General features: G+C 35.1%; 1 protein-coding gene across 1 annotated transcript in view; it reads left to right on the top strand.

Moving 5' to 3' along the window:
- The window catches only part of GLIPR1L2 (GLI pathogenesis-related 1 like 2), a 39,216-nt gene extending 18,320 nt beyond the window's left edge, over positions 1-20,896 (top strand). The window contains exons 2-6 of the mRNA XM_011929360.1: positions 2,378-2,623; positions 4,486-4,589; positions 15,841-15,926; positions 18,903-18,929; positions 19,012-20,896. Coding sequence (XP_011784750.1) covers positions 2,378-2,623; positions 4,486-4,589; positions 15,841-15,926; positions 18,903-18,929; positions 19,012-19,367 — 819 coding nt within the window. The 3' untranslated portion in view covers positions 19,368-20,896. The remainder of the gene's footprint in view (positions 1-2,377; positions 2,624-4,485; positions 4,590-15,840; positions 15,927-18,902; positions 18,930-19,011) is intronic.
- The last annotated feature ends 381 nt before the right edge of the window (positions 20,897-21,277 follow it).

The raw sequence follows: 21,277 nt of genomic DNA on the forward strand, positions 1-21,277 counted from the left end.
AATATTATATATGATATGATCACAATAGTGCAAGGGAAAAAAAAAATCACAAAATACCCATTTAAAACAGCCAAACTTAAAGTTAAATGTGTGTATGTTTGTATATACAGAGATAGAGAGATATATACACAAGCAAATTTTTTAATAGTGGTTACCTTAGGGGAAAGGAAGTAGTGGGGAGATATTCTAAAGGTCTGATATGTTTATTTTCTATATTGTATTTATGTATAATCTGTGGGATTCACTAAGAAAACCCTAAAGCAAGCTTGTCCAACCTGTGGCCTGCAGGCTGCATGAGGCCCAGGACAACTTTGAATGCAGCCCAACACACATTTGTAAACTTTCTTAAAACATTATGAATTATTTTGCCATTTTTTTTTACTAGATCATCAGCTATCCTTAGTGTTAATGTATTTTATGTGTGGCCTAAGACAATTCTTTCAATGTGGACCAGGGAAGCCAAAATGTTAGACACTCCTGCTCTGAGGAAGTATGAGTATTGGTTTTCAGATGTTTACTTTCCGACACACTGTAACATATGTACTTAGTATTTTAGTTTCACCACTATTTTGTTGATTTTTCTAGCGTGCGGTTTTTGTTCTGGTCCTTCGCTAACAATTAATTTAATGAGTCTCTAAATGATGATAAAAGCACACATTTCTGGTTATTTCCAGATAGCTAGCCAGGGAATGAAAGAAATCAGGCACATTCCTCAGTCCTGGGCCCAGCAAATACATTCAGCTTGACACCATATATCTCTCAATTTCCTGGGCCCAGTACAAACACGGCCCAGTGCAAATACATTCAGCTTGACACCATATATCTCTCAATTTCCTGAGCCCAGTACAAACACGGCCCAGTGCAAATACAGACACCATATATCTCTCAATTTCCTGGGCCCAGTGCAAACACGGCCCAGTGCAAATACATTTCTCCATATATCTCAGCTTGGGAAATCCTGGGAAATCACCGATAAGGGTGCCGCCGTTTGTAGTTTTACTGAAAGCACGGGAACAATAGATAACTGCTAAATGTATAACTTAATATGTTAACCAATTGTAATGCTGTAACCTAAAGAATTCCCTTTTTCCCTGTTCCTCTGTAACCTTACAAGTCCTATTTTCATCGGGCTATAAAAAGCGAGCGCGTGCATTGTTCGGGGCCCTCTTGTATGTTGTGGAACGGAGGGACCAAGTTCGAACTTGCATTAAAGATCCTTGCCGCTTGGCTTTGACTCTGGACTCTGGTGGTCTTCTTCGGGGAATAAACGGTCTGGGCATAACAGGAACAGCATCTTATGCTATTTTCTCATATTTCTGGCAACAAACATTATATGTGCCTTATATGTAACATTCACCAACTACTACCATGTGTTAAAAGTTTTTCATGTATGTGTGTGTGTGTATATATACACGCACATATATATTATCTTTCTGTCTTCATTCTCTTATTCTCTAATCTTACATATGTATCTGATCTTATATGTAATCTGATATAAAAATATATCTAATGCGATATATATAAGATGTATATCTAATGCGATATATATAAGATGTATATCTAATGTGATATAAGATGTATATCTAATCTGATATATATAAGATGTATAACTAATCTGATATGTATATAAGATGTATATCAATCTGATATATATATAAGATGTGTATCTAATCTGATATATATAAGATGTATATCTAATCCGATATATATAAGATGTATATCTAATCCAGTATATATAAGATGTACAGCTAATCCAATATTTATGATGTGTATCTAATCAGATATATATAAGATGTGTATATGAGATGTATATCTGATCAGGTATATATAAAATATATATCTAATCAGATATATATAAAAATATGTTTATCTAATCATATATATAAATATATATAATTCTAATAAAGCAATTTGAGGACAAAATTTATGCTGACTTAGCATTTTATTCTTGACAATATGATATTTTGCATATAATCATTACTTAATAAATACCTCTTAAATGAATAGTATTTTAGACTGTTGTATTTGTGTGTCCAAAAAGGCATGAGTTTAAAAATATATACTCTGAGCAGACTATAGGAAAGTGTATTACATACTTCTGAACAGACTACATGTGAGAATAGTATCATTTCCATCATCTAGTATTCTAATATTTTAATTACAAATATATACATAGTACTTTGTCTCAGGAAATGGTCATTTCATTTTTGATTATCCCATAGAAGTTTTTCCCAATAGAAATTTCTCAACCAAGATGCACGAGTACAAAGTTAGAATTGTTTCCTTTAAATCTGTTGATAAGAACTCAAGAAAAAATATTTTAGACTACAAAAAAAACTTCTTAGTTTGTTCTCTTTGCTTTTCGAATATTTTTCAGACTTGGGATGTAGCTTTATCACGGACTGCTAGAGCATGGGGAAAAAGATGTGTGTTTGAGCATAATATTTATTTACAAGATGTACAAATGGTCCATCCTAAATTTTATGGTATTGGTGAAAATATGTGGGTCGGCCCTGAAAATGAATTTACTGCAAGTATTGCTATCAGAAGTTGGCATGCAGAGAAGAAAATGTACAATTTTGAAAATGGCAGTTGCTCTGGAGACTGTTCTAATTATCTTCAGGTATCTAATTTTTATTTTGTTATTAATTCAAATATTTTTAATTGCTTTATGCCTAGTTTTATTATGTTTCAAATTTGTACATAAACTCAAATAATAAAATTATTACATTTAATAAGATCACACTTTTAATCAATCCTCCTAGTCTTCAAAATGTCTACCATCCCATCTTTTATGTGAACCATATAATTAAAACAATATTTTAAATAGAGTAAACCTACTCGCCATGTTCAAAGATGAAAGGCACTTTCCTAAAAATAATGTACACTGGAAAAGGAGGAAAGAAACCAGTAAATAAAAATAATTTATAAATTATTGACTATAAACATAAGTAGAAGATTTTTTTGCACATATCAGTACACATACTACTATATAGCTGATTGACTAAAACATTGGAATGCAAATTAATAGGATTGTTTCCCTGCCTCTGGTTCAATAATCCACCCTCACACTTCATACTCCAGGAATATTGAAGCACTTATGGTACATAAACTTTGTTATTTTACACATCACATTGTTTAACAATAATTTATTTATATGTCTGATACTACACTGAGGGCAGGGACCTTGCCTTTTCATCCATATATTCTCAACAACATGACATTATTTAGGTCTGCAATAAATATTTGTTTCAGGAATCAAGAAATCATTACATGAACTCGCACATTTATTTAAAAGGTAGTTTTTCAATGAATAAACCCTGATGTCACGTTTTATGTAGAACTTAACATTTTGGAATTTGTTCATGTTGAACTCATGTCTTTCTCTTTCATCCAATCATGCTTCAAAAATTTTTTCGTCATTTTTTTTTTCTGATCATTTCTTTCTTCTAGAAAGTTATAGTGATTCTCCATTGACTTGCTCCTATCAAACCTAGCCTCTTTAATATTACTTTAATACTCAGTAAACTAACCAAATCTACTCCCTGACATGGTACTCGGTGTTTTTATTCCTTAATTCTAGTCTCCTGGACATTTTCATTTCCTGCATTTGACATGCTTAGCTTCACTTTAACTCTTGCAGATATTCTATTCTTTATTCTTCTAATGTATCACCTTTTTAATGTGTCACTTTATTTCTTTAAGGATCACACTTTTAAAACCACTAAGGCTTGAGATAAAGAATAAAACAAGAATGGTTCCTCTTTCTTGCACAGAGATTAACAAAACAAAATAAGTACTTTTTGGTTCACTTGGAAGTATTAGAAATATTAAAGTTATACAGATAATTTCTGGAATGCCTTTGATTATTACCATCTTTTTTACTCCAATTCAAGATCTGTTTCTCTTTTATAGGAACCAGCTCTTTTATTTCATTTTTTAATGAAAAGACCAGCTTTTGTTTTGTCCTGCAATAGAATTTTCTTAACAAAGAGAAGGAGAAATGCCAATAGCATTCAATTCTTCTCTACTCTTGTATCTCTTTTAGTTTTCTATAATCAGATTGTCTCTCTTTTTCTCCCTTTTTCCCACAACTTCCATCTTTTAAAAACTTATTCTCCTCTTTCCCATCGTCTCTCTTCCAATAACCTAGAACTTTCCAATTCAACCAGAGGTTGAAAATTGATTCATCAGGCGTGACTTCCTCTGTCTCTGAAGCATTATTCTGGATTGACCGTGTTCTCAAACAGTTCTTCCTAAGAATATGGTATTGGTAGAATCTATTGAAGTATTTCTCTAAACACAGTGTTGAAAATGCTGCCCCAACTCCGTGGTAACTCTCTACATGTCTCTAAATGAAAATAGTTTATATTTCCTGAATTGCTTGGTGAAAAGTTCTATGTGAATGGAATATATTATTGTTTATAATGTGGAAGTAAATGTTTAAAATTAAATTTTGTGTCTTTCTTGAAATTTTTATTTTAGCTTGTTTGGGACAATTCTTACAAAGTTGGTTGTGCTGTTACTCCATGTTCAAGAATTGGACATATTATACATGCAGCAATTTTCATATGCAACTATGCACCAGGGTAAGTTACTTAAAATTAATTAAAGAATATAAAAATAAATTCAGAATATTTCAAGATAAGTTTTTCTAACTTTCAATATATTTTTCTGTTTTTTGAACTATAAAATAATTAAATATAATACTTTACATTGAAATATTTTCAATTTTATAATGAAATAAGTCATAAATTGGACATACTGATTTTACTTATACACTGGCCAAATATTACTTCCTAGAATAACCCTAACTTTAGTATTATTTCACAATATTTCACTTAATTAGCATAAGACAAATTATTTTCCAAAATAGCTTATTCTAAAATTTATAGTAAAAGTAGAAAGAAAATTAGATGTGTTGAAATTCATTTAGCAAGAATTTTATCAGGAATATGTCAGTTTTATAACATGAAGAGCACTTTTAATTGACCACCCCTTGGAGATTATTAACTGGGACCTGTCTTATAAGGAATTGTAACATCTCGAGATTGAAGAGCACTTCAAACAACTTTTAGTCAAGCTATTTATATATGACTATACCCTATACCTGAGTACCTTCAAATGATGGAAAATAACTACATCTCAAAATAGCTTCCATATCTTGAGAGCTCTTTTGGAAATGTCCAAGCTTTCTTACAGGTCAATATAATACTATAAGTAATATTGTTATAACTTCCAAATAAGTTAGAAAATGTTCGAATTAACATCTTAAATAAACAGTAAGAATTGACTGCCTACCAAGATTGAGAAGGAATTTCTGCCAAATAAAATGCTTTGGGACTAAACCAGAAAGAAACATTTAAAAAGTAGTGATTACCGATTGTATTCCCCTGGCTAAGAAAAACAGTAGAACTATGCTCTGCATCAAATTAAACTCAGAAAGCTCTTTCCTGATGAGAAGTCTTGCTAACTTTGAACATAGACATGCAAAATAAGTCGGGAATATAGAGTTGCAAAACATTTTAGGCGTCCGTTCACTCCTACAGACTGGAAGCATTGGGATACCTATTACTTGCAGAAACTTTAAAAATTACTACTGATTGGTGTTGCAAATTCAAACAGAATTGTACACCGGGGAGGAGGGGGTTGGTAGAGGATTTTCTGGGGCACAAATCCTCATTTATTCACTCAGCAAGTATGTACAGGCTCTGTTCTTTCTACTAACAAGATGCAAAAGACACCACATTTAGTTTATAGTCTTGGCAGGGAGACAAACACTTTAATAAGTGAACACATAGATAAATAACATTTTAACTAGACAATAAAATATACTGTAAAAAGCAACATTAGCAAATGGAGAATGACTGGTCTAGAAGATACATAGGGTAGTCACAGAAGAAGGGTATCATTTGAGGTGAAAACCAGATGTTCCAGGTAGAAGTGTGTTCCAGGTAGGAGCATGTATAAAAATCTCAGAGCTTGGAATGAGGTTAACATGTTTGAGAAAGGAATAACTGTGGTTAGAGGTAAGAGTTGAGGTGGAGAATTAGATGACAGCTAGACCAAATATAATAACATATGTTATGTTAAAGATTTTGGAATTTATCCTAAGTAATGACAAAGCCAGTGGAAGGTCTTAAGCACAGAGTGACATCATCTCACTTTTGTTTTGAAAAGAACACCTTAAAAAAAGATTACTGTGACTGTTGGTAGAGAATGAAATATAAGGAAACAAGAGTGTAAAGAGGAAGTATAATTAAGAGGCTGTTTCCTATAGTACAGGCTACAGACTGATATTTTGGATTAGGGTTTTAGCATGTGGATTGTTTATCGAGTTGGATAATGAATTACCACAAATGTAGTGATTTAAAGCAGAACCCATTTATTATCAAACAGTTCTATAGGTCATGAACCCAGGCATATTGTGGCAGGATTGTCTTCCCAAGGTCTCAAAGGCCAAAATCCAGATGCTGACTAAGTATTCGCCTGGAGGATTGGAGAAGTACCTGCTTCCAAGCTCATTCAGTCTGTGAGCAGAATTTAGCTCTGTATGGTGATGGGACTCTTGTCCTTGTTTGCTTGCTGGCTCTGAGCCATGTGTTGTCTCATCTTCTGGAGCTGCCCATGTTTCTTTGACATGTGGCCTCACCATCTTCAGGTCAGCAAAGGTATGTCAGAGCCTTCTCATGTTTCAAATCTCTGACTCCTCTTCTGTGACCAGCTAAAGAAAACTCTCTGCTTTTAAAACACCCATAGGATGAGTCAAGGCCAGCCTAGATAATGTCAATATTTTAAGGTCAGTAGAGCCTTATAATATAATTATGGAAGTAAAATTAATCATATTCACTCTCCTGAGAATTATGCATTGCATGTACAAGAGGAATGGAGGATCTTGTGATTTATCTTAGAATTCTGCCTACCATAGAATGGAAATAGTGAGGAAAGATCAGTTTCTGGGTATATTATGAAGGTGGAGCTAATAATACAAGCCGATTGGCTTGACTTTAGGGATAGATTGAATAAAATAATCAAGCAACATTGTGCCTATGTCTTTAGTCTAAATAAACTGGGTGGGTGGTGATTTTATTAACTTAGAGAAGATCAAAGGGTGTGTTTTCTATTTGGGTATATTAGATAGAAAAATAAATGCAAGAAATGTGATTGAATCATGAGAAACAGATAGCCATATGAAAGTATGTGGTTGTTTTCTAAGTAGAGGAAACTTCTGGTAAAAAGGCTCTGAAGTGAAAGTCACAGTGAATGAGATCAGCATGTGGGAGAGTGAATATGGAGACAATTTAAGAACTGAGTCCTGGGGCACTATGCTATTTCAAACTAAGGCAAAAGAGCTAGTAAAGGAGAATGAAGAGAGGCTAATGAGGTATGAGGGAAACCAAAAACCTGCTGGTAAGGTACTTGGAAGTCAAGTGAAGAACATGAGCTAAGAAACCCAAACTGGTTAACTCTATGACATGCTGCTGAGAGAATGAGAAATTGAGGAAGGAGAACTGACAGTTCCATTAGATGAGATGAAGGTATTTGGTGACCTTAATAAGAATAGTGATTCAGGGGTCTCAGATGACTACAGTGATAAGATGAAGCTACTAGTTGTTGAAATTACCCTTTTTTTCTTGGTACTCTCCTATGGCATAGGCTTCATCTTGAAATTTCTGTTAACCATTTTTCCTTTAATACAAATATTGGCAAGTCTACCTTGAAGGATCTAGATTGGAACATGTATCAGTCAACTCAGGCCAATTCTTATTTGATTATGTACCTAAAATAGGCAATCACATTATCTCTCTTAAAGATAGTTGGTAGAAAAATCAATCCATTACAATATTATAAAATATTGGGTAGAAATGAATGTAAAATAACCAAATTGAAAATTAGAAGGTATAGTGGGATGAACGGTGCCCCCCAACCAAAGTTAAATATATTTAGGCCCTAATTTGCAGAACCTGTCATTATTACTTAAATGGCAAAAGTGTGAATATTACCTAATATGGCAAAGATGTGGTTAAGATAAGGATCTTGAGAGAAGGAATTTATTCTGGATTATTTGGGTGAGGGCTAAAGAGAAGGAGAGGAGGATTCAGCATTAGACACACAGAAGAGGAGGAGACAGTGTGACCACAGCGGAAGCGGCTAAAGTGATGCATCCAGAAGCCAAGGAGCTAAGCCCACCAGAAGCTGGAAAAATCAAGGAACAGATTCTCAGAGCCTTTGGAGAGAGCACAGTCCTGCCAACACCTTGATTTTGGACGTTGGGCCTCCAAAACAGTGAGAGAATAAGTTAATGTTGTTTTAGCCACCCAATTTGTGGTAATTTGTTAATATAGTTAAAGAAAATTAATGCATAATAGAAGAATAAAACAGACCTGGCTGGCCATGCATACAGAAAACAACAAGTCAAAGCAACCTTGAAAATTTTTCTCAGAAACACAAAGGTGAAGAATAGAGGTCAAAAATTATGAAAAAATGAAATATGTGTGGCATATAAATCTACAAATTGATGTTTCTAAACAAAAGAGAAGAGCAAAGGAAAGAGAAATGAGAAAGAAAAGAAAATGTTCCCAATCTACAAAGATATCTGTATAAAGACTAGAATAGTTTATAATGTATCAGAAAAAACCAGAAACAGTATTTACATACAATTATTTACTAGTCCTTATTTTTCATTTTCAAAGATAGAAACACATATTTTAAGTACAATGTTAAAAAATAAAATAAAACAATATTAATTCGATTACTCTAAAACTTAAATATTGGAAAAGACACAAAGATGACCATAAGAATTTATGCTATTGATAGGTAATGTTATTAACTGAGCTAGGAAAAGATACAGAGTGGAGGGAAAAGAACTGTTTTTATTTTTAGTCATGTTGGATCTGCAGTTGACTACAGGACCTTTCATTTAGTTAAATATAATTTTGTTGTAAGTGTGCCAAAGACATTGTACATTACATCTTATGTAATGTAATTTACAAATATTTCCCCAAATATTAATGTTTAACTGTTGACTTAAGATGCAATTCATTTTTGTCAAATCGTATTGTTTTGTTTTACTGTAGAAACAAAAGTATCAATTTTTTTCATGGGTTTTGAGGTTTGTGTCATACATAGATAAACTTTCTCAAAATATTACTGCTCTTTTTAATTATCTCATATTTTCTTCTAGCAATTCTTATGTTACCCATTTTGCTTCTGTACATTCTGTAAGCTGGTATAAGAATATCTTGCTTAAAATAACTATAAAGACTGGACAAAACATATACAACAACTGTTTTTAGGCATTAGAAAACAACCAGTGTGGGTCTTTGATCTCTGCAAATAAGAAAGAACTCAACGGAGTCATGTATTTGTTCCAGTTTTCTCCCTGAAAGTGTTTCCCAAACTGTAGCCAGAGAAACAGAATCCAAGCAAATAATGTGTTTTTTTTGGGGGGGGGTAAAGGAGATATCAGTGTCTGTCAATGCTAAGGTGTCTGGTATTTGGGACCAGGATCTCAAAGAGGAGGAGGCTACAAAGAAGAAGTCCCCCAAGTCTATGTAAAAACTTTCTGTGGGTCCTTGGCCAACTCTTTAGCTACACTTCACAGTGCAAGATCCTCAATGGATTAGTGGGGACCAGCTATTCGGAAGCTGAAGATCCACACAGATATTTCAGAAGCTGCACAGTGCTGAAAAGACAGAGTTGCAGTTTAGGCCCAGCCAAAATGGTGAGTTGTTGGTTAACACCCTGGGCACTCACTTGTGGATTCAGAACGGCCTTGCCCTAAGAGTAAGAACCATACCCTAAGAGTAAGCCCACCATAGGAATAAGGGAAACAGTAATGTAGACCCATCTAACCCTAAAACCAGCCCTCAACAGGATGGCGGTTATCTGCCAGTAATTTCACTGCCAGACAAAACAAAACTCGCCATTTTTTTAAAGGAAGCTGATGTGATGGTTAATTTTATGTGTCAGCTTGGCTAGGCTGTGGTGCCTAGTTGTTTGGTCAAACCAGCCTAGATGTTGCTGTGAAGGTTTATTTTAGATGTGATTAGCGTTTAAACCAGTAGGCTTTGAATAAAGCAGATTATCCTCCATAATTTCAGTGAGCTTCACCCAATCAGTTGAAGGTCTGAGGTCCTTTCAGCTTTGAAGAGAAAAGTCTGAGGTCTCCAGAAGAGAAAGGAATTTGCCTCCAGACTCCCTCCTTCAAACTCAAGACTATAACATCAGCATTTCCCTGGATCTCCAGCCTGCCAGCCTGCCCTGCAGATTTTGGACTTACCAGCTCCCATGAGCCAATTCCTTAAAATAAGAGTCTTTCTCTCTCTCTCTTTCTCTGTCTCTGATGTGTGTGTGTGTATGTTTATATACATGCATATACATCATATTGGTTATATTTCTCTGGAGAACTTTAATACAGATTTTGGTACCAGCAGTGGGGTTTGAGGCCACCAAGGACATATTCAATTAGATCTACTGGAACCTATGACCCAAATGGCAGATCAACTAGTGTGGCATCCTGCACCTGCACCTGTTGGCGCCTTCTCTTGTTCTGGGCCTCACTCAAAAGTAGAAGCTTTCAAGTCACTCAGAAAATGTGCTGCAACAGCACACCCAAATGAGGAATATGTTGCCTCCAAATCCAGAAAGACCTGCTAAGGTTTTTTTGTTTTTGTTTTTGTTTTTGTTTTTTTTTGCCTCTCGTTTGGTTACAGAAGGAGATAAGTGCAACAACATATCTTTCACTTTAGAAGGGATATCTCAATATGCAGCATACCACTGTACCCTAGAAACTTCACTGAAGTAGAAGACCCCTGGATTTGTGTAGGATATTGAACCTGAATTTTGTCAAGCCCCAAGACCTAACTACCAGAAATACAGGGAATATAGTAAAAAGGTAAACAGTATCACAGTGGTATAGTCACTCAAGTCCTAACACCTAAGACTTCCGGAAATAGGGTGATTTGAGGTGTAATTAGTTAAGATGAGGTCATAGTGGAGCAGGTTGGGTCCCTAATCCAATATGATTAGTGACTTTATAAGAAGATGGAAATGTGGAAACACAGAGACATGGGGCTAATGTCATGCAAAGAAGGAGTGATGTGTCTACAAGACAAGGAAAACCAAAGATTGCTGACCATCACCAAATGCTAAGAGAGAGGCATGGATTGAGTCTCCATTGGAACCCTCAGAAGGAACCAACTCTGCTGATACCATAATTTTGGACTTTTCGCCTTAAGAACTGTAAGATAATAAATTTCTGTTGTTTTTAAGCCATCTAGTTTGTGGTACTTTGTTACAGCAGCCTGAGAAAACTAATAACACAATGATAAAAACCAACAAATATCTCCCATAAAATTCAACCAAGTTCAGCTTCCCTTCCCAATTTAAAAAGAAGCTAACAAGTGAAACTTAGTAAAATTAGAGAAAAATTCTTCTTTTCATTAAAATGGTGTTTTTAAAGAACAAAGAACCCTGAAACTAAAAGGTATCATCATATTTAGTGGCGATATCTACAAGAATTGCCATTAAGGTTTTAAAAAGATAAGAATATTCATTCCATAAGAATCAATCAAGATACCAGTGTTAGTGAAGAAAAGCAAATCAATGCAATTAGACACAAGAAAGAAATAAAGGGACTAAATGAAAGGTGAAAGCAGATGTCTTATTATTCAATACTGAAGAAACCCAAGATTCCTCATTTTAAAAACTAAAAATAATATAATTCAGCAAATCAGCAATTTATAAAATTAATATTCAAAGCTTAAGAGCTTTCCTATCTATGAAATTATGAGTTAGAAAATACTATAAGACAATATGTATAAAAACATAAGATATATCTTAAAAATTTACAGACTCAATATGAAGAAAATGTTTACAGTTTACTAAAATATTTAATAGAAGAATTTTTAAAATGGAAAAACATACCATGTTTATAGATGAAATATTCAGTGTTTTAAAGTCACTTCAGTCTTTATCCATCCATACACTTAATTCAATTCAGATTAAAATTTTTAATCAATATTTTTATAAGTTGATATAACTGGATAACATTACAATTTATATGGAAAAAAATAAACATTGGTATATAATTAGGTAAAGAAGGTAATGAATGATAAGGGAAGTTATAGCTACCAGATTTCAAAATATGTCATGAAGCTGCAATAGTTAAAAGGCTAAAATAAGGGCATATGAATAGATAGAGTTATTGTGTTATGTAAGTGAGGGTCAATAAGTAGATCCAAATACATATATAATGATTATGATAAAGGTGGCATTTAAAATCACTGGTTAAAGTATTTAAGTAATGGAATTAGGAGAGAGCCTCCTGGCTGGATAAAAGTAAAACTGAGTTTTTCACTCATCTTAGAGAAATAAATTTCTAATAGATAAAAGATTTAAACATTAAAAAGTGAAGTCATGAAGGCTATATTAGTGAATTTACTTATGATTTGGAAGGTATAAGGACCTATCAGAACACTAAAGTCCAGAAACTATAAAGGAAAACATGTATGAATCTGAGTATAGAAAAAGTCATTTATTAAATAGGAATTCCCTTCCCTATTGCTTGTTTTGGTCAGGTTTTTCAAAGATCAGATGGCTGTAGATGTGTGGCGTTATTTCTGAGGCCTCTGTTCTGTTCCATTATAGTATAGTTTGAAGTCAGTAGCATGATGCCTCCAGCTTTGTTCTTTTTGCTTAGGATTATCTTGGCTATTTGGGCTCTTTTTGGTTCCATATGAAATTTGAAGTAGTTTTTTCCAGTTCTGCGAAGAAAGTCAATAGTAGCTTGATGGGGATAGCATTGAATCTATAAATTGCTTTGGGCAGTATGGCCATTTTCACAATATTGATTCTTCCTATCCATGAGTATGGAGTGTTTTTCCATTTGTTCGTGTCCTCTCTTATTCATGTCCTTTGCAGGGACATGGATGAAGCTGGAAACCATCATTCTCAGCAAACTATCACAAGAACATAAACCAAACACCACATGTTCTCAAGTGGGAGTTAAACAATGAGAACACGTGGATACAGAGAGGGGAACATCACACACTGGGACCTGTCGGGATGTGGGGTGCGAGGGGAGGGATAGCATTAGGAGAAATACCTAATGAAGATGATGGGTTGATGGGTGCAGCAAACCACCATGGCACATGTATACCTATATAACAGATCTTCACATTCTGCACATATACCCAAGAATTTAAAGTATAATTTTAAAAATTAAATGAAAAAAAAGAAGAGACAATAGAATGGAAGCCAGTGTTGTGGTGATATATAAGAAGTAGTGAAAAATGAAACAACTTGTTGTAAGTAGTCTAGTTGTTCTGGCTGTATGAGATGGAAAAATCGACATCTGTTTCATGTGCTTTGGCTCTTGTTCTGTGAACAATGTACAGACTGTGTGAGTCTGGATGGAGAACTTTGAAGAACCTGCCTACAAATTGTAATTGCTACATTGTCAAGCTGTGGGCTGTATTACCCCCTTGATGAACAAGATGGTGGCAGATATGAGTCTAGTCTAGACAAAGAAAGTTTCTACCACCGCCAGAATTGTGCTGTCATTTTGAAAGACTGTGTATCTATTACAATTTTTGAATAATTGTCTTCTAATGAACTTGGGGTTGGAAATGGGTACTCTTGTCTGTTAAGACACCCAGGCAACATGTCCTTATCTAGGATCTGGACACATGCTCTATAGGTAGCATTGTACTGAGGCTATGGCCAGATAGAGGCTAAGAAAAGTTCTAGAAGACTATGTTCAAGAGTCTTGACTTGGTCTTGTTGAACCACTGGTCTGTTTCTTAGAAAATGTAAATTTTCTAAGGCACTGCCAGGGCAGCTGTGAAATATCAGTGGACTTTGCTGCTTATAGATACTTACCTATTATTTCCTCCTAATATGGCCCAATAATTCCAATTGAAGTTGGGAGGTGTGCCGTGGATTCAGACTTAAGTTGATTCAGGTTCACTTTCTTAGAAACTCAGAACTAGAGGAAGATTGACATAGGGGAGAGTATTAGCCTGACATTTCTGGCTGTCTAATAGAAATAATGATTATAAAACTCTAATCTTTGAAAGAGGGGACGCATTATAGTCTACCACAGTGTGGATTTATTTATTTTCAGTTTTACATATATATGTATGCATTATTTTATTTGTTTATTTGCCTTTCCACAGTTTTTCCAGGCTACAGATATCAGACATTATGATCTTGGGGTGATTGGCCTATGCTCTAGTTCTCAAAGTCAGTTTTTATAGTGAGTAGCTTTTTACTTAGGCATAAGGACAGAGGTCTCCTGTCCTTGGGACCTTAGGAGACAATACATCTGCTTTTGTGTTGGAGGCATCTGTTTTGGTGAACAAGTGTTAGGACAGGAAAAATAGACCAGGGTGTAGCTAAAGGTGACTACAGCAACTCTTGAGTTTCTGCTGTGGCTGGGTTCTAAACAAAATGCCTTTCTTTCTTGAAATAGTTGGATAATAGAACAGGGAAACTGAAGAAGTGATACATGATCTACAAATAATCACAAACCTTTGGATGTTCCTGATGGACTCGAATGCTTACAATTCAAGGGTATCAGATGTCTTATTGGGTATCACTCAAACACTCTGATTAAATAAGATATATCTGAGAAATGTGATACTCAGGTTTTTTGAACATATATTTCTTAGGCTTGGCCATTCTTCCTGAAAGCCTAACAAGGCCTAACCAAGGACTTAAATAACGAATGTTTGTTTTTATAGCTACCAATGTACCCGGTAAATAGGCAATCCTGATTAAATTACCAGGATTAATGACACTGCCCCCACTCAAAAGTATCTTTTCCCTACTTGTTTTCTCTACCTTTCTTATCCTAGATCATTTATTTAAATTTCCTAATTTAAAAGTACTTTAGGGCCTTTTTTCTCATTTAGCTCTAGGCAATTGATGTAATTATTTCTTACTTCTCTCTTTAGCTCTGTACAATGGGTTAAATCAACTTTGTAAACTCCCATTTATATTTATTTGCTTCTTTATAAATTTATGTGTTTTTATATACACCCCCAAAATAATTCATGCAGATGAGTCTTTGGGACATAAGCATTTCAGAATTTTGTAAACTCTATAGATACTTCATATATCATTTTTATAAAACTTTTTATGTATTTGGGCCAACTAGGGAGCAATTAATTATAAAACATTCTATAGACATTTATTTATTTATTTATTTATTTATTTATTTATTTATTTATTTATTTATTTATTTTAGAGACAAAGCCTTGCTCTGTTGCCCAGGCTAGAGTGCAGTGGCACAATCATAGCTCACTGCAACCGCAAACTCCTGGACTCAACTTATCTTCCTTCCTCAGTACCCCGAGTAGCTGGGACTACAGGCATGCACCATGCCTGGCTAATTTAAAAATATATATTTTTGAAGAGATGAGGTCTTGCTCTGTTACCCAGGTTGGTCTCGAACTCCTGGTCTCAAGAGATTATCCTACATTGGCCTCCCAAAGCACCAGTATTACAGGTGAGGGAGCTACCTCACCCAGCCTACATCATTCATTTTTAAAGGATACATTTTGCTATTAACTAAAATGAAAGAAGCTTTAAACCCCATTCTTATGTTTAATTATAATGCTTTGTTTCTAGGGCATGGGAATTCGTTTCAGAAAAGACTGTTTCCTGGGGTAGGACAAAAGGGAAACATTGAATCTCTAATTAAAGTATTTCCTTAAATCTAGTTTCTTAACTTGCATTTTTAACCTGATTAAATATTAGTAACTATATTATTTAAATTACATGTAAAAATCGAAGCTTATTCTAACTAAATGTTTTCTGCTTTTTTGTTTGTAGAGGAACGCTGACAAGAAGACCTTATGAACCAGGAATATTTTGTACTCGATGTGGCAGACATGACAAATGCACAGATTTTCTATGTAGTAAGATAAAGAAAATAACTTAAACATGAAAAAAATGCATAATGGATTAGACAAGAACAATAAGTGATTGAACACTAGTTTTTTATTGTCATGTTAATATTATTCCTTTGATCAGAATGCTACTATTATATTATCAAAGGATGGTTGACACAGTATCATCTTTAGATTTTTCTAAACTGTAGAGCCTTTTCTGTTCTATCTTAACCCTATTCCTTCCCCTAAGGACATACCAGAGTGTCCGAAAGAAGGAATGAGAACTAACAGTTTTACCCTGAAAAAGCTTCACAGTTTATTCGCAAACAGCAGACTGTTTGATATTAACTGCTTTAAAGGATAGTATATTCCAAAATATTTATGAAGTAGCATATATTTAATACCCTTTTCTTTTAGTTTTTCCTCCAAAAAGCTGAAATGTCCAAATATTTAGAAAGTAAAAAGTGGAAAATATGTTTGATTACATTTTTCTTTTAGTTTTTCCACATGAGAGAATATACTCCAAAAGTATAACTATAGCTAAAATATACAATGCTTAGGAATATGGGAGGAGATAAATTAGGATGATAAGTAAATAGCATATTATGTTATTTTATAATTATTATACTTTAAGTTCTGGGGTACATGTGCAGAACGTGCAGGTTTGTTACATAGGTATATATGTGCCATGGTGGTTTGCTGCACCCATCAACCCATCATCTACATTAGGTATTTCTCCTAATGCTATCCTTCCCCTAGCCCCCGACCCCCCAACAGACCCTGGTGTGTGATGTTCCCCTCTCTGTATCCACGTGTTCTCATTGTTTAACTCCCACTTGAGAACATGTGGTGTTTGGTTTATGTTCTTGTGATAGTTTGCTGAGAATGAGGAGCCAAATGTTAATCACCAAGACAATGGGAAAACTGTCTCCAGGATATTTCAGAGATCTTCATAGCAGCCTCTCCCATCACAGGCCCAGAGGCCTAGGAGGGAAAAATTGTTTCATGGGTCAGGCCCGGGTCCCTGCTGCTCTGTGTAGCCTTGTGACTTGGTGCCCTGCCTCCCAGCCATTCCAGCTTAAGCCGTGGCTCAAAGGGACCAAGGTACAGCTCAGGCCATTGCTTTAAAGGATGCAAGCCCAAGCCTTGGTAGCATCCATGTGTTGTTAGGCTTGCAGGTGCATAGATGACAAGAGTTGAGCTTTGGGAGCCTTTGCATAGATTTCAGAGGATGTATGGAAACACCTGGATGTCCAGGCAGAAGTCTGCCGCAGGGGTGGAGCCCTCATGGAGAACCGCTACTAGGGCAATGCAGAGGGGGAAATGTGGAGTTGGGGCCCCCACATAGAGTCCCTACTGGGGCACTGCATAATAGAGCTGTGAGAGGAAGGCCACCATCCTCCAGATTCCAGAATGACAACTTGCACCATGTGCCTGGAAAAGCCACAGGTACTCCACGCCAGCCTGTGAAAGCAGGCACAGGGCCTGAACCCTTCAGAACCACAGGAACAGAGCTTCCCAAGTCCTTGGGAGTCTACCCCTTGCATCAGCATGCCCTGGATGTGAGACATGGAGCCAAAGGAGACTATTTTAGAGCTTTAAGATTTAATGACTGTCTGGTTGGGTTTTGAACTTGTATGGGGCCTGTAGTCCCTTTGTTTTGGCCAATTTCTCCCACTTGGAATGGGAGCATTTGCCCAATTCCTGTACCTTCATTGTATCTTAGAAGTAACCAACTTGCTTTTGATTTTACAAACTTATAGATGGAAGGGACTTGTCGCAGGTGAGACTTTGAACTTGGACTTTTGGGTGAATGCTGGAATGAGTTTAGACTTTGGGGGACCCTTGGGAAGGCATGATTGTGTTTTGAAATGTGAGAAGGACATGAGATTTGGAAGGGGCTAGGGCAGAATGATATGGTTTTGCTCTGTTTTCCTACTCAAATATCATCTCAAATGGTTATCTCCAAGTGCTGAGGGAGGGACCTGGTGGGAGGTGATTGGATCATGGGGACAGTTTCCCTCATGCTGTTCTCATGATAGTGAGTGAATTCTCATAAGATCTGGTGGTTTAAAAGTGTTTGGCAGTTCTCCCCTCACTCTCCCTCCTGCCACCATGTAAGACGTGCCTTGTTTCCCCTTCACCTTCCACCATGATTTTAAATTTCCCAAAGCCTGCCCATCCACGCAGAACTATGAGTCAATTAAACCTTTTCTCTCTCTCTCTCTTTTTTTTTTTTTTTTTTTTGACAGAGTCTTGCTCTGTCACCAGGCTGGAGTGTAGTGGCGCAATCTTGGTTCACTGCAAACTCCACCTCCCAGGTTTAAGTGATTATCCTGCCTCAGCCTCCCAAGTATCTGGGACTACAGGAAAAACCTCTTTTCTTTGTAAATTACCCAGTCTCAGGTAGTTCTTTATAGCAGTGTGAAAATGGACTGATACATCTCTCAACTCAAATGAGCAGAAGAAAGGGAATTTATTTCCTAAAAACTATTATTATCTCATTGGACTAGTTAACTAAAAATATTGAATGCCAGGCTATAGAGCTAACTTTGCCATCTGGGAAATTAAGAGCAACTGAAAGCTTCTGAAAATAAGAATTAAATGAGGAAAGTGAATAGATTTCTAAGATTAATTAGGAGTGATCTGTGGGAAGAAAGATAGATGAAAATAAGAGATATTATAGAATCCTAGAATGTTGGAGCTGGAACACTATTTTAAGGGCAGAAGTGGAAAACTTATGTAAGGTCAATGACGTAAAGACAGAATTAGCACTAGAATGCATATCTCCTTACTCATATATTTCCATACTTTCTGTAACAAACCAGGCTGATTTCATTAAAGAGAATATATTGTACTTTAAAATTGGCTAGTGGTTGGAGGAAGGACATCAAAGATAATGCCTGAGAGCTAGGAGAAAGTGACACTATTATTGGGAGATTTTCTTATTTTTTAGAGAAGAAATTTTATCTAATTTTTTATGGACTTTCTTTTTCTTTCTAGGTAATGCAGATCGTGACCAAGCCATATGTATGTATTGTTGTCCTTTATTTCTTGAACAATTTAACTACTTTATGTGAAATCCAGCTTTCAATTGCTTCTTTGTTTACAGATTACCGATTTTGGTATCCAAAGTGGGAAATGCCGCGGCCAATTCTGTGTGATCCACTGTGCACATTCATTTTATTATTGAGAATATTATGTTTTATGCTGTGTGTCATAACTGTTTTGATAGTACAGTCTCAGTTTCCAAATATCTTGTTGGAACAACAAATGATATTTACCCCTGAGGAATCTGAAGCAGAGAATGAAGAGGAGGAAAAAGAGGAAGAGAAGAAAGAGAAAGAGGAAATAGAAATGGAAATAATGGAAATGGAGGAGGAAAAAGAAGAGAGAGAGGAGGAGGAGGAGGAGAAGGAGGAGGAGGAGGAAACACAAAAAGAAGAGATGGAGGAAGAGGAAAAATAAGAGTAGAAAGAGGAGGAAAAAGATATATCACCAATATAAGCCAAAAGTGTAATACAAAAAAGACAGACAAAAAAAAAGTAAAACACTGAGTTTTAACAAGGAAGAAAATATGCAAACCACCATTGGGATGTTTTTTGTTCCCTTCTCTCCTATACTTATTCAGTAAATTTAAATTTGTAAAACAAAGAAACAAAAAACATGTAAGGTGGGCTCTTTGACACTAAGAACAGATAAAGATGTGACAAGAAAAACACTGAAAAACATTTGACCAGTCTAATTAATCTTAAGATTTCACCATGTTATTCTAATAAAGGAGGGAACTTTCATTTTCTAAACATGTTTCCGTCTCTGTGCTTTAAATAGTAAGGTGCTTAATATCATTCCAAGTTCAGAACAACCATTGAATAAAATTTGTATTTTTTTGTTTTTACTGTTACTATCATAGTTGTTATTGGTGGTAGTGGTATTTTCCAGGTGATATTAAGGTATCTGATATTATTATTTGTCTTTGTGGTTGTTGGAATAGTTTAAATGGTACCTGTACATCCTGCTAGGATGCAAACTTATTATTTATAATTCATGTTCAATATTTCATTAAAGACTTGCTGTAATGTTCTGCCACCGAGGGCTAATAAATGCCAGAATTTTAATTAGTTGTGGTAGAGGAATCTGGGTGCTTCCAAATTTATATGATAAAATAAATAAATTTTTAAAAAATTATTAACTTGTTATTCAATATGTATAGTAAAAGTTCACAAATTAATAAGATAACTACTTACCACTAGTAATAGTAATAAATGAACTAAATAAAAACACCTAGCATAGGAGATTTCTTTAGCTATAAAATAAATGGATAGTACAAGATGACCACTAAGACCTCTTCCATCAATAAATATTCATGGATCAACTTTGTAAAGGAATCAATAGTAGTTGTGAACTATACTAGGCAAACACCTGAGGGAAAAACCTGATTCCCATGAAAATGTTCCTGAACTCAGCACCTTATATGGCAAAATAATAAATACCTTTTATTGCTCAATTTTAAAATAGGCAAAAAGCAATGTATAATATTTTTCTGATTGCCATTCCATGCTCAGCTGTCTTACTGTTGCACACTTATTAGAACTCAATGTGGCTGAGATGTGAAAGGTTGATATAATTCTATTTATGACAGGGACTTAGGGAACTTATTCTAATTGAGAATCAGACGCTTAATAAACTGAAGGTGTAAGTGAAAGAAATGACATTGAAAGAAAGAATCACTGCATATCTGATGTCAAATAAAAATTTGTTTTCCAATTTTGATAGAATATTGTGTTCTAAAGCTGTATTTCTCAATGTGTGGTTCCACTGAGGGAAAAAAAAAAAAAAAAAAAAAAAACCAAGCATAGCCAAATACCTCAAATGGTGTAAATGCTATGTGTATTAACTCTGTTGTTCTTTAGTTGTATCAATATTCTGTTAAAAACCTGTTCCTAAGTAGGGCAAGATAAGAATTATATTAAAAAGCCCTGAGCTATCCTCTTGGATTTGAGTATTTCTGTTTGGTTTCTTTCCTTTGCTTTTTTTTTTTTTTCAAAGAGTTCCTCTTTGTAGAAATTAGATATTTTTCTATCTATGAAGTCAGCCTCTGTTCCACCAGTCACCTGAGAAAAAAGCCTTAGGCAGAGAAAAGGGCTAATTCTCTACAGTGACATTATTTATTATTATTATTGTACATTTGTGTTGTACTTCATAGCTTCCAAAGTCCATTCACGTATTTAATATTCAAAACCATTCTTGTGGAGCTGGCATTGCTTCTATTTTTAAAATAAGAAAACTTGCAGGGCGAAGTGGCTCAAGCCTGTAATCCCAGCACTTTGGGAGGCCGAGATGGGCAGATCACGAAGTCAGGAGATCGAGACCATCCT

Source organism: Colobus angolensis, unplaced genomic scaffold (assembly GCF_000951035.1).
Source record: "Colobus angolensis palliatus isolate OR3802 unplaced genomic scaffold, Cang.pa_1.0 Scaffold80, whole genome shotgun sequence".
NCBI lineage: Eukaryota > Metazoa > Chordata > Mammalia > Primates > Cercopithecidae > Colobus > Colobus angolensis.